Genomic DNA, 11,554 nt, shown 5'->3' with positions numbered 1-11,554 from the left:
AAAATGTAGGGTGTCATGTAACTCATTTTCACCTTAAAGACATCTCTAAATTAAAACACTATAAAAATCTCTCTAAACCACCTATAAACATCAAAGCATCATAAAAGCATCTAAAAAACAAATCAATCTAAAAAAATCAAACTTTTTAAAAGATAATCCGTGAAAAAAATAGTTATCATCAAACTCTTCTAATCAAATGTAACTTTTTTAACACTAAAAACAGCCAGTCTTGTCATCAAAAAATGAGCAAATCAACAAATTTTTTCTCTCCTCATCATTTCAGATGATTTTTTTTTCTCTTTCAAAGTTATAAACTAAAAAATAAAAAAAATAAATTTTAGTTACAGGAGTTATTTTGGGATTAGGCATGAGTTTTCTCTTCGTGTTTTATTTTAATTTTTTATCTTTTAATTTGGTATGTTTATCATAATTAATTTCAAACTCAATTCCATCTAATTATGCAATAGAAAGATTCAATTGAAAGGAAAAAAAAAGGTATGAACAACGAAGCTCATACAATTTTGAAACGTCAATGGTATGAACAGTTGCCCTACATATGAATTGGACTAATAAAATGATTTTGAAACGTCAAATGATCCCGTCTATATCCAAGGACTTTGAGACAAAAAAATAAAATATAGTCCAACAAGTGGTTGTCGAGATTATGTTAAAAGAAATTCAATTTTTAAAGCTCCTCTGTAGCCCATGGCTTGAGTATTTCTTCTGTCCACAAGCGATGCATCTTTTTGAAGCTGAAAAAAACAAACGAAGAAGAAAACAAGAAATGTCACTCCACCTTCTCTTTATGCAATGGGAAAAATTACAAATTCAGACAGCATGGGTCTACATGCAGGGTTGGGATGCAAATTGACAACGCAGACTCCACTTGAGAGAAGGTTTCCGTGTCCGCCCATGATATACAGCCCTTCGATAGTTCGATCTTGAAGTTGAAACTTCGGTGACGTAGCAAACTACAAAGTTTTTTTTTGTTTCAAAAATAGCACGATGACTAAGATATATAACACAGCTTAAATTTTATTTTTTAAAATAGAATTTCGTGAGTGTGCATAGGGAGCACATGTGTAGACTTGCAAATTTCAAATGATTTACCTAATTTATTTATTGTTGTTGACGACATGCTATACACACATGCCAACGAATTTAAATTTTATTGTTAGGTGCGAGATATATACATGTCAGTAAATGAGCATATCGTTGTACATGCGGCTCATACCACCAACTTTAAATTTGATTTTATTTGGTATTTACAAATTTATTTTATTTGAATGTTCCTAGTAGTTTTAAAAATATCATCATCTGAGCTCCGGCATGTATTTGATTTTCAATTTTTCATTTCTTTCTTTTCTTTTTCTTTTTCTTTTTCTGGTTTTCTCTCTTTCCTATCCTCCCTTTACTTTTTTGTCCTGCCAATTGATTGTTTTGTGTTTCTTTCGTAGCCATTAGATCTTCATAAAACAAGGAGGTTGATTTTGGGATGTGGGAAATGGGAATCATCTTGCATGGGAATCATGCATGGATCTCCGGAAAAGAAAAATGAATTGGACGGGTCATGCAGGTTGCACTTGCGTGTCTAGATGGATCGCGGAGGTGAGACTTGCTTGTCTCGTGCTATTTTGAAAAATTAAGTTTTCAAGCTATGCTAATTTAGGTATATTTTTTTTAATCAACTGTGCTATTTTTGTAAGAACTTGCAAACGACATGCAGTGGCCTGGCAAGCGGGCAAAGTCAATCAAATAACAGGTCAACATTTCTTTCGTTTTTATACCAGTCATTATCGGTATGATGGGCCATAAAAATACATGGAGGAGAAAACTGGAGACCGAAGAGGTGTATGGGTCCTCTACTCCAGTTCTACGGGGTTCTCGCAAGGGACGGGTTCGTCTGGTGCAGGAGTTTGGTGAGCGGTGGTTGAACCAGTGTTCTTACCCCCACGTGGTTGTCCTTTCCTTCTGCCACTTGTCATGCAAGTTTGATACTTTTCCTGTCTTTAGACTTCCTCCATACGTCGTGTTTGGTGCTGGTGGGAATGGGGCATGGGATGATGATGATGATATGCGTATTATTGGTTTTGTAGACTTCATTTACTATTTGGTTGGAGAAAAGAGGGCGAGGAAAGGGAGAGAGAAAGGGATGGCTTTTCCTGGAACTGCAAAGAAAATTGCATACAGCACACGTCATTGCTTCCGCTTATACACGGAATATCAGTAACTCAGGAAAAAGGCACTATGAACTCAATCCCTATACGGCGACGGCATTGGAAGGGAGACTTTATGATAAAAAAGTAGCGTTTACCGATCAATTTGTTTTTAGATATCGGATCGTTTTTCTAAGAGGTTCTTGACTTCTTTTGTCTTGACTCAATGTGCCTTGCCAAGGGACTTTGGGTCATTGTTTTGTTGTGTTTTTGCCCCCCGGGGGAGGGGGGGGAGTCTTTACCCACATCAAGATATCCTCTTTTTCGTCAAACAAGGATTGGTTAAATCGAAAAAAATATTTAGGGTGTGAAACGACAATAAAATGCAATTATATCCAATGGACTGTCTAGTTCCTATAGAAGCCATCACTAAAATACCACTAGAAATGAGTAAGACTAAACTAGAAAAATATATAGTAAAATCATCCTTTCTATTATTTCTCTTGACCCCCTACTAAGAAGGATATTTACTTTTTAAAATATCCAATATACATAGATGAGAATGAGAAAGAGGTTCAAATTTATCCTGATAGGAGCAAGAGTAACCATACAAATTATAATGCTACAGTTGCAAATATATTAAGCAAGATCTGTCCATTTATGAAAAATGAGATGCAGTGTGCATTCAAATTTATCCTACATTCGTTTACATGTCTATCCTATTTATCACAAGACCTGTCCATTTATGAAAAACATGGGCCGTTTTTTTTCTTTTTGGACTTGCGGATTTTCAGATGGCAGTGCTGCGGTAAAAGCAGATCTTGATAGATTACCATAGCATGAGGAGTGGGCTCACAAACAATCCTGTAGTGCCATATTAGAGAGGACTCAAGCCCAGACTGCTTTTTCATCAGCTGGCTTGTGAAAAACATTCCGAGAGAAACTTGATAGGGGGAAACAGGATGATATTGACAAAGAAGCATTTATAATGCGATATCTACCAGATCATTTTTATTTTTGTTCTCAAGTAAACAACTGTATGGGGTTCAAAAACCCTTTTGGGACAAGGTTTGGAATAGACCCCCTCTGCACTATACACTTTGAGGACTCCCGGAAAGGAATCTGAAAAAATGGTGACGGCCCGATCTATTTTAAAACAAAGCCAGCTACAAGAGTACAAGATTACATACAGCCCCCCTCCTACCAAACTCTTATTTACCCCTTTTAACTTAATACCTCGTCATGAAATGCTTAGTCTGTTCTTTCGCTTACTGATCTTCTAAAGGATACCCCGGATTTTACATCATTTAAAGGGTTAAGTGATCCTAATTTTGTCGACACCTTATCCCTACAACTATTACTACTTGCAAACTTTCTACATTGTTCAGTCGTGTCAGGATGCAAAAAAGAATTTCCCCTTTTACCTTCCAGATCCACCAGCTTCCTCCCCCCGCTTGGTATCCTGTCCGAAAGATCAGGACCCCCAATCCTTGAATATGCATGCGAATCATTCTGGTTCTTATCAGCATGGGGTGAATACCTTGAGTACAAAGGGGAGGAAGATGAAGAAGTGTCTGAATCAGATGTGTTCCTCCAAGAGTTCCAACTTCCAAAAATGTAATCAGAAAGGTCATCAGTACTTGTAGAATCATGGGTGCTGTCAGTACTGCAGGAAGCTTCATCGGAATTGCCACTGGTAAAAGAGAAATTATCACTTGATGAGTCCTCTTCTGAAATCCTCAGAAGCCGGTGGAGCTTCAAATAGAAAGATTCAACACTGGCCAAATTGTCCAAAGGAATTGAATCTGGATGCGATTGGACAACACTGGATTGCATAGACATGGATCTTGAATTCAATGCAGTGTTTGTTGCCTTGATTTTGGAGGGACTGCATTTATTTTTTGGATCAGAAGATATTATTCTGCTCCTTATCAGTCTTGGGGCCCTCGGTGAGCACCTGCAAAAATTTAATTGAGTCAAACACTACAACAAAAGAACATGAAGAAATTTCAACCTTCATAGAACTAATCTCCAGAGATCCATCACCTTGCATAAAGAAGCATGTACGCGCCTTTCGATAAAACCCTTTCAAGTTCCACAGCTGTAACCTAGCCAATAATTGTCAATACCATGATCAAAAACTCACAGCTCGTGCACAAACACACAAGCATATGTTCTATCCATTAAAAAAAATATTGATGTATTTCAGAAAGACGTTAGCACTGAAACAGTGCACCGGGAGACCCTAAGAAGAAATTGGGACACAGATACCAATAGGTCTAACAATGAAAAGACTTCAAGACCCAAAACAAACCATAGCCTTCAAAGATACTGCTTTAATGAAAACAAATTTTGATTCTTTATAGTTTGCAACCTCACAGACACAGGCTAAACATAGGTTTGTCTCCAATAATCAAGGTTTGACTTCTTCTTAGAGATAAACAATATAAACAACACACAGGCTTGGCCATCTAAATAAAAGACTTAATCAGATAATAATCCCAAATGCAACAGAAAATGTCAAAGGTTCCTTGACTAAAGCACAAAGCAACAGAACCCAAACTTTTCTTGTAGCCAATGGCTGATAATTAAAAATAAATTCTTTTAGTTTATATAAGAGATGGAGATGTCAGGGCGATGTCAATATACCCAGGACCAAAGTGAAGAGATTGCCACAACTAGAAGTTAATCAAGTACAACAACTAGGAGAAAAACACATCAAATGACCAAATAAACTTGCTTCGCAAATTAAGATAGAGAACATACTGTGCTGTCATCAATTTTGAACCACTTGTTCTGGATGTTTTTGACATAGCAGACATAGTGACCAGAAAATGCAGCATTCATGACATCCAAGTGAACAATCACCCCATAAAGCCTATATATGGGTGATTTATCACTAGTTCCACTCATATACGGTGCTAAGTCCAGGATCTCTGGGAACCGAATAGATTTATTGAGCTTTCCAAATTTACCTGACTGTAAAATCAAGCACAGTAAGAAAAGAAATAAGAATTTGCCTATAACACTGGATAAAAAAATACCATCTTTGATCTCCAGATCTACCTGAAAGCGCTTCAATGCAATTGTAAGGACATTAGGGGCCTCCAATATTGTCAACTTTTTCTTAGCCTTCTCATAAGATCTGCACCTGAACAGAATGATGATGGTAAACAAACTCTTAATGCTCAAAGCCAACAACTCCAACAAAAGAGAAGATTCGATATAAACCAGAATTAATAGAATAGTCAGATCTTGATATTTCCTTGGAAGTAAAAACTGGCAGAGCAATCATCAAAATGCTGTACAGGAAGCATAACACAAAGCAACACAACTGCGGTATGTTTTCAGTTACAAACTGTTTGGTCCAAATGTCAAGCAACTCAAATATAAAATCAATATTAAACTATTTAAGGTTTAAATCAGTTTGCAATGTCTCACTGCAATATAGAAATTGGTAAAAATAAATCACCAAAAGAATAAACACATTTGAAACAATACTCTCAAGAGCTTTATCAGAAAAGGAAATTGACGAACCTGCCACACTGGTACTTGTTGTCCCCATCCAGAATCTCGGTACCCGTGAATCGTCTAAGTGCATCTTCAAGCTTCCCTATATCCCCCTCTATTTCAACAGTAAGATCCATCATTCTTTCCTGCCACTCTGACTTGTAATGGCACTTCATGCATTTAATCTGCAAACAGTAGCAAATTCATATGCATAATCTAAATTATTGAACCTTTCTCAAAAGAGCACCTAGATGCTAATGAGAGTTAGGGGAAAAGAAAAGGAGATAAAAAGAGAATCGATTTGCATTAAATCTTTGAGTGTCATTTAACTCCAAAAGATGTTACCTTTGAGCGAAGGTAGCCTCCAAATGTAAGGCCTATGAGAGTGGCTTCTTCTTCAGAGGAATCTACTGCATTCACCCTAGCTTCCTTAAGGCAAACAGATTGCATTGCATCAATTGCATACCTGTTTGTTGTTCATGTATTCTCTATCAAGAAATTCTCCAAAAGCTGAAATCAAAAAAACATGCAAGTTGCTATTTCATTGGTCACAGAGCAAAGAAACCAGCTCACCTCAGGAATTCATGTGCATCTTCTTCTCTTCCATTACCAAGCTGACTCCCAATATTTTGTAATTGGGATAGTATGCCAATGGGAGAAAGAGGAGATTTCCCTTCCTTCACCTTTAAAATTACTTTTTCAAACTCACAAGAGAAGCACCGTTCTTTATTTACACCTGATATGGAAAAGAATGGCCTTAGCTAATATTGAAAAAGTTGCAAAACATGTTATTCAAAAATGCATGCTGAATCTAATAAGGTGACCATGATGAGAAACATACAGGCTTTAGAGTGGAGCCCTTGCACAAAATAAGAAGTCAATGGAGGAGTAAATGCCAAGCATTGTAGAACAGCATTAGCATAGCAGCTGCAGAAATGGAACACGGGATATGTTATCAACATCTTGAGGGTAGTTTATGTAATGCTGACATAAAAATTAGAGAAGATGCAATCAGATAGTGACTAGCATAATTAACATTAAGACAACTGCATGTGGTATTAATATTGCAAAATAATGGATAAAGAAGCCATTTTAATTACAAGTGATTGTAAAAATACACCATTTTGTTACTTCAATCTGCTTTCCCTACAAAAGAAACATGTCATGTACCTGTTTCCACAATTGATAAGGCCACATGGTCGCATTTCCACCTTATTCGAAGTGTATAACTTCACAAATAAATCATAAGGGAAAAGGCCCTGAAAAGCCAAAAATAAACTCATGGAAATTTATTGCATCTCGAGAAAAAGAAAATGTTAGAGATGTAAACAAAATCAATTTATAACCCAAACCTTATTACTATATCTCCCACATTTAGGTCCTCTGAATTGGTCAACAACTTTCCACACTGATGACTTCAATCCATTAATAGAACTTGGAGAATCGCTAGAAATTTGAGAAGTAGCAGCAGCACCTGGTTCAACATTTTCAACTTTTCCTCCAAGTTTCACACTTGAAACTGAATGCCCACCGGCACTAGAATTCAAATGGGTTTGAGAAGCACTAGATGATAATCTGTACTTAGATAGATGTGAAGTATCAACAACGTCATCAACAACAACATTTGACCTTTCAGATCTCAAAGCTTGAGATCTGCATACTTTTGAAGCACTTGGATCTAATTTAACTCCTCCGGAACTGAAAGAAACATGTGCATAAGGAGAGGACGATGATACAGATTTACTCTCAATGGAAACATTTGAACCTCCACCAGAGTTATTATCAACAAGATTGGACCTTTCAAAACTTATGGTTGGGGATCTCTTTACTTTTAGAGCATCAAAGCCATTCTTTTCTGGTGTAACCGCTCCATCAGCAGGCCTACTGACGCCAGGAACAGAAGGGGGTGCATCATCCGATATGATGTTGTTCACCTTTGAGCTTTTTGCATGCGAAATGAGAGCATCACTTCCAGATAGACTGGACTTGAAAAGTAGGGATGGTTTGTCATTAGATGAGTTGCTGTTACCAGGGCTATTGAAATTTGACAGAGCAGATCCATCCCCAGCATCACTGCTGGGCCCAACAGAATCCAGAGTTCTCCACCAGAAACCAGAAGAAACCTTTGCTGGTTTTGTGATTGTTTCATCATTCCCGGCACTGATGCTATGGCTTGAAGAACTAGATGAGCATTGACTCTCCCTGTCATTGCCATGAGTTTTAATCTGATTTGATTTACTCAATTTATTAAAACTATCTATAGAATCAACCAAAGTAGCAAACTTTGGAGATGATGGTTTGGTCGTAGCCACCTCGTTCACACTGGACTCCAGCGTATCAGGGGCAATATCAGCCGGTGTTTGTCTGTCTGATCCCTCTGTTTCATTTGAACTAATGCTCTCACTTACAGAAACACTGTCAGATGATTCCCCATTTGAATGAGCAGAGAATCCAGAAAATGAAGAGCCCGTAGGAGTGGAAAATCCAGAAAATGAGGTGCCTGGTGATTCAGAAATAGAATCTGCTCCCTCTGTGTCTAAAACGGAATCAACTATAATATCATCATCCTTTAAGAGTGAAACTCCAGGAGAGTAACTGGAATCAGACACTACAGGTTCCACGGAGAATGTTTCAATTGGTCTTTTCTCGTATATGCCATCATAAATATCATGTTGATCTTGCTTTGCCGCCCTCTGGCCAGGATTGCCTCCATCATCATTAATGTGGTATGTGGTGGGAGGGGGACGACATTCTTCCTTGTGACCTTGTCGCCAGTGGATAATTTGACACTTACCAGAACTGAAACAAACCAATTTGCGACATAAATATACAAATAGAAAGATCCGAAGCATACTTAAGGAAGGTGGAAAAGGAAAACAACAAAACCTATTATCACCAATTAAAAAGGCAATCTTATAGATTGTAGAGAAGAACACATCACCAGTTGGCTAAACCTTGTTAGGTCCTCATAAAACATGTTTCGACAAAAGTTAGCGAACTAAATCATACTAAATTGCAGGATACTCCTGATTATGCAGAGCAACTTTTTTACAACTACATAACAGAATAATAGTGGATTTAGGACACTCCTGATTATGTAAAACAACCTTTGTAAAATTACATAACAGAATAATAGCGGAACTAAACACTATTTACTTCAAACAAGTATTTCATCCTATTCCATGTATACTACCAACTTGCAATATTTGAAGATTGTAAATGTAATTTACATTAACATTTCCCACTAATGCCTTCACACAATTGAGAGCACATGGATGTCGTGAACTGCTGACATTCAATTTAAAAATCAAAAGTTATATATTGAATTTAATTTCATATGATGATAAACATAAGATTGCAGTTTTCCAGTAGTGACTTATATATGTATAAAACCAGTTGTACAGATCCTGATCTATAAGATACAGATCTCTAAAAATTCATTCAAGGATTGACACTCACCACACTGTCTTCTTAACAAGCTAAAATGTTTTCAGTTAGAAAAACAAGTTTTCTCGTTAGTTTCATATGCACTTAACAACGCTAACATATGAATGAAAAGTTCATATAACCCACGCAAAACAAGAAACTAGCTAGCTCACATCTAGCATCTAACGAACGAAGAACATCTATGATTTAGTTTAGTGAATCAGAAATCCCTCCACACAGATTAAACCTCTATTTCGGAATTCCCTTCAACAATTAGCACCTAATTCCACAGTTTTTCCCCCTTCTCTGTTTAACTGTAACAATGTGAAGCAAAGAATCAGATTCTTCTAAAAGTATACTGTTAAAACAGCTTCGCTTCCGTAACATTACCCAATTATTATCAACAATCAACTCCAGTTCACTTCATTACAAAAAAAACAGCAACAAAAGACATCAAATTTCACCGGAAACGAACCCAAATTCAACGCATTAAGGACCAAAACCCCAGATTAAAATCAAGCATTGACGCAGAATTAACATACCAATATCTAACAGCTTTACAGCGGGCACACCGTGTCGTTCTCGGGCAAAAACAAACAACACACTGGTAATTATTTTTTGAAACCGGAACGGTGCCGTACGAAACCGTGGCCTCAAACTCGGCCCTGGCGGCTTCCTCTGCCGCTAAAACCATCAACCTCTTGATCTCCTCCTTTCTTGCAACCACTCCCCGCCATTTACACCTAATTACAAACCAACCCACCGGAATAACCACTACACAGAAAACAAGGACCACTAGGCTCGAAAACCCTAGATCCCCCTCGACATGCATTTATGAAAATGAGCAGCATCCACCAAATTTCACGATCTTTAACCTCCTTATCTTGTACATGGATGGAGGTGCTGTCCTCGTTGACGATTTTGCATCGGTTGATTGCTAGATCGAAGCCGCTGATAAAAAAAAACGACGGTGAGGGTTAAAAGAGGGTTTGTTGAGCAAAAAATAACTTGACTGGGTTTTTCGATGTCGAGCTAGTGTGAAAGATTAGGGGTCTTTGATTGTTGCTGTGGTTTTCGGACAATCTGATCGAGATTTTAGGGCTTCTTGTTATTGTTGTTGTGAAATGTGATAGATTTTTTTTAAAGAGTGGGAATCAATTGGATTTTTAATTTTGTTAGTATTGTTTTTTAAAAAAAAAAGAAAAGAAATTTAATGGTTGAGGGAAAGGAATTTTGTTTTAAGAGACATTCAGATGCGTGAATTCTTTGCTCGTCAAATATTCGGACATGTGACCCCACCACCGGTCTCCGTTTTTTTTTTCCTGATTTATATTTTTTTTATCACGATTATAATATAAGTTATTTTCAAAGTAATTTTTATTTAAAAATATATAAAATATATGTTTTTTATTTTTTATAATATCAATATATTATAATAATTTAAAAATAAAAAAAACTCTATGAAATTTTGTAGAGTCGGTGACATGGTTTGTGAGTTTGACGGGATATCTCTAACTGCCTCGATTCACGGATTTAGTAGTGATTTTTTTATTATTATTTAAACTCAATTTAGAAAAAATATGTTGTTAAATTTTAGAAATTTCATAGCATGTTGACGAGTTTAGCGAATTTAACTTTTTTTTTAATTCATTTTTTTATTTGATCATTTGATACTAGATTGATTGAGAATTAAATTTCTTGATTTGTTTCATTTTATTTTCTACGAGGTTATTACAGTCTTAAAAAAATCTTGGTACCGGTTTGACACTTAATTTTGCAACCATTTATTTTTGTTATCATATAGTTAAAAAAAAGTGTTTTAAAAGAGTTATTAATCACAATAGAGTGTATTGCTCGGTTTATAGATTTGAGGTGTTGACTCGAGTTACCAGATTTACAAGTTTAGCGAAATTACTCATGAAACCTGATATGTTTGTTTTTTTAGTTTTCTGTCAATTGATTTTTCTAATTGTTTTTTTATTTAATTATTTTTTAATACTGGATTGATTGAGAAATGGAATTCATAGTTTTTTTTTTAACTTTTCACATGATTGTTATAATCTCAAATAAATATTTTTTTTATGTTGGTTTGTGATTTTGAAAACATCTAATTTTATCATAAAATTAAATAAAAAATTTTACAAAAACAACAAAGTTATTAATCTCGTTGAAGTTCATGACCCATGTCGTACAATGAGAGAGGTCGATCCGGTCTGACACTATCCTAATATTAAAAAAATCATTTTAATGTTTTTTAAATTATGTCATATTTTTATTGGTTGTTCAAGTTATATTAAACTCATTAAATTGAATAATTAGTTTTGAATTAATTTTTATATGGTTTAATTTAAAATTTAAATGATATAAAAAATCGGGTTGATAAGTTTCAAAATCGAGTAGCTTGATTAAATTTAATAATATTATCAAAACAAAATTTTATACTTTTATCTTTTTAATATTTT

The 11,554-nt window shown here is 35.7% G+C and overlaps 1 protein-coding gene across 2 annotated transcripts; it reads right to left on the bottom strand.

The window, feature by feature from the left end:
* Positions 1-3,124: 3,124 nt before the first annotated feature.
* LOC133691850 (ubiquitin carboxyl-terminal hydrolase 17) lies at positions 3,125-10,282 on the bottom strand. 2 transcript variants are annotated; one of them, XM_062112464.1, is made up of 11 exons: positions 9,635-10,282; positions 7,019-8,465; positions 6,837-6,925; positions 6,508-6,593; positions 6,240-6,402; positions 6,012-6,132; positions 5,694-5,851; positions 5,223-5,301; positions 4,923-5,135; positions 4,203-4,264; positions 3,125-4,113 (listed from the first exon to the last, which is right to left on the bottom strand). In XM_062112464.1, the coding sequence occupies exons 1-11, from the start codon at positions 9,922-9,924 to the stop codon at positions 3,408-3,410; spliced, it is 3,414 nt and encodes a 1,137-aa protein (XP_061968448.1). In that variant the 5' UTR covers positions 9,925-10,282; the 3' UTR covers positions 3,125-3,407. The 2 variants fall into 2 exon arrangements, with proteins under 2 accessions (XP_061968448.1, XP_061968447.1); XM_062112463.1 differs by having other exon boundaries at positions 5,223-5,307; positions 9,635-10,281.
* Between the last annotated feature and the right edge of the window lie 1,272 nt (positions 10,283-11,554).

Source organism: Populus nigra, chromosome 4, assembly GCF_951802175.1.
Source record: "Populus nigra chromosome 4, ddPopNigr1.1, whole genome shotgun sequence".
NCBI classification, from domain to species: domain Eukaryota; kingdom Viridiplantae; phylum Streptophyta; class Magnoliopsida; order Malpighiales; family Salicaceae; genus Populus; species Populus nigra.
This window is presented reverse-complemented; position numbering and strand designations above follow the sequence as displayed.

What these genes read in the sequence shown, in the direction of transcription:
- LOC133691850 (XM_062112463.1), bottom strand. Translation starts at nt 9,924, where the DNA reads ATGCATGTCGAGGGGGATCTAGGGTTTTCGAGCCTAGTGGTCCTTGTT. An exon ending in CTTATCAATTGTGGAAACAG is followed by an intron (nt 6,594 to 6,836) that starts GTACATGACATG and finishes CCATTTCTGCAG; the next exon opens with CTGCTATGCTAATGCTGTTC. An exon ending in TACATGCTTCTTTATGCAAG is followed by an intron (nt 4,114 to 4,202) that starts GTGATGGATCTC and finishes AAATTTTTGCAG; the next exon opens with GTGCTCACCGAGGGCCCCAA.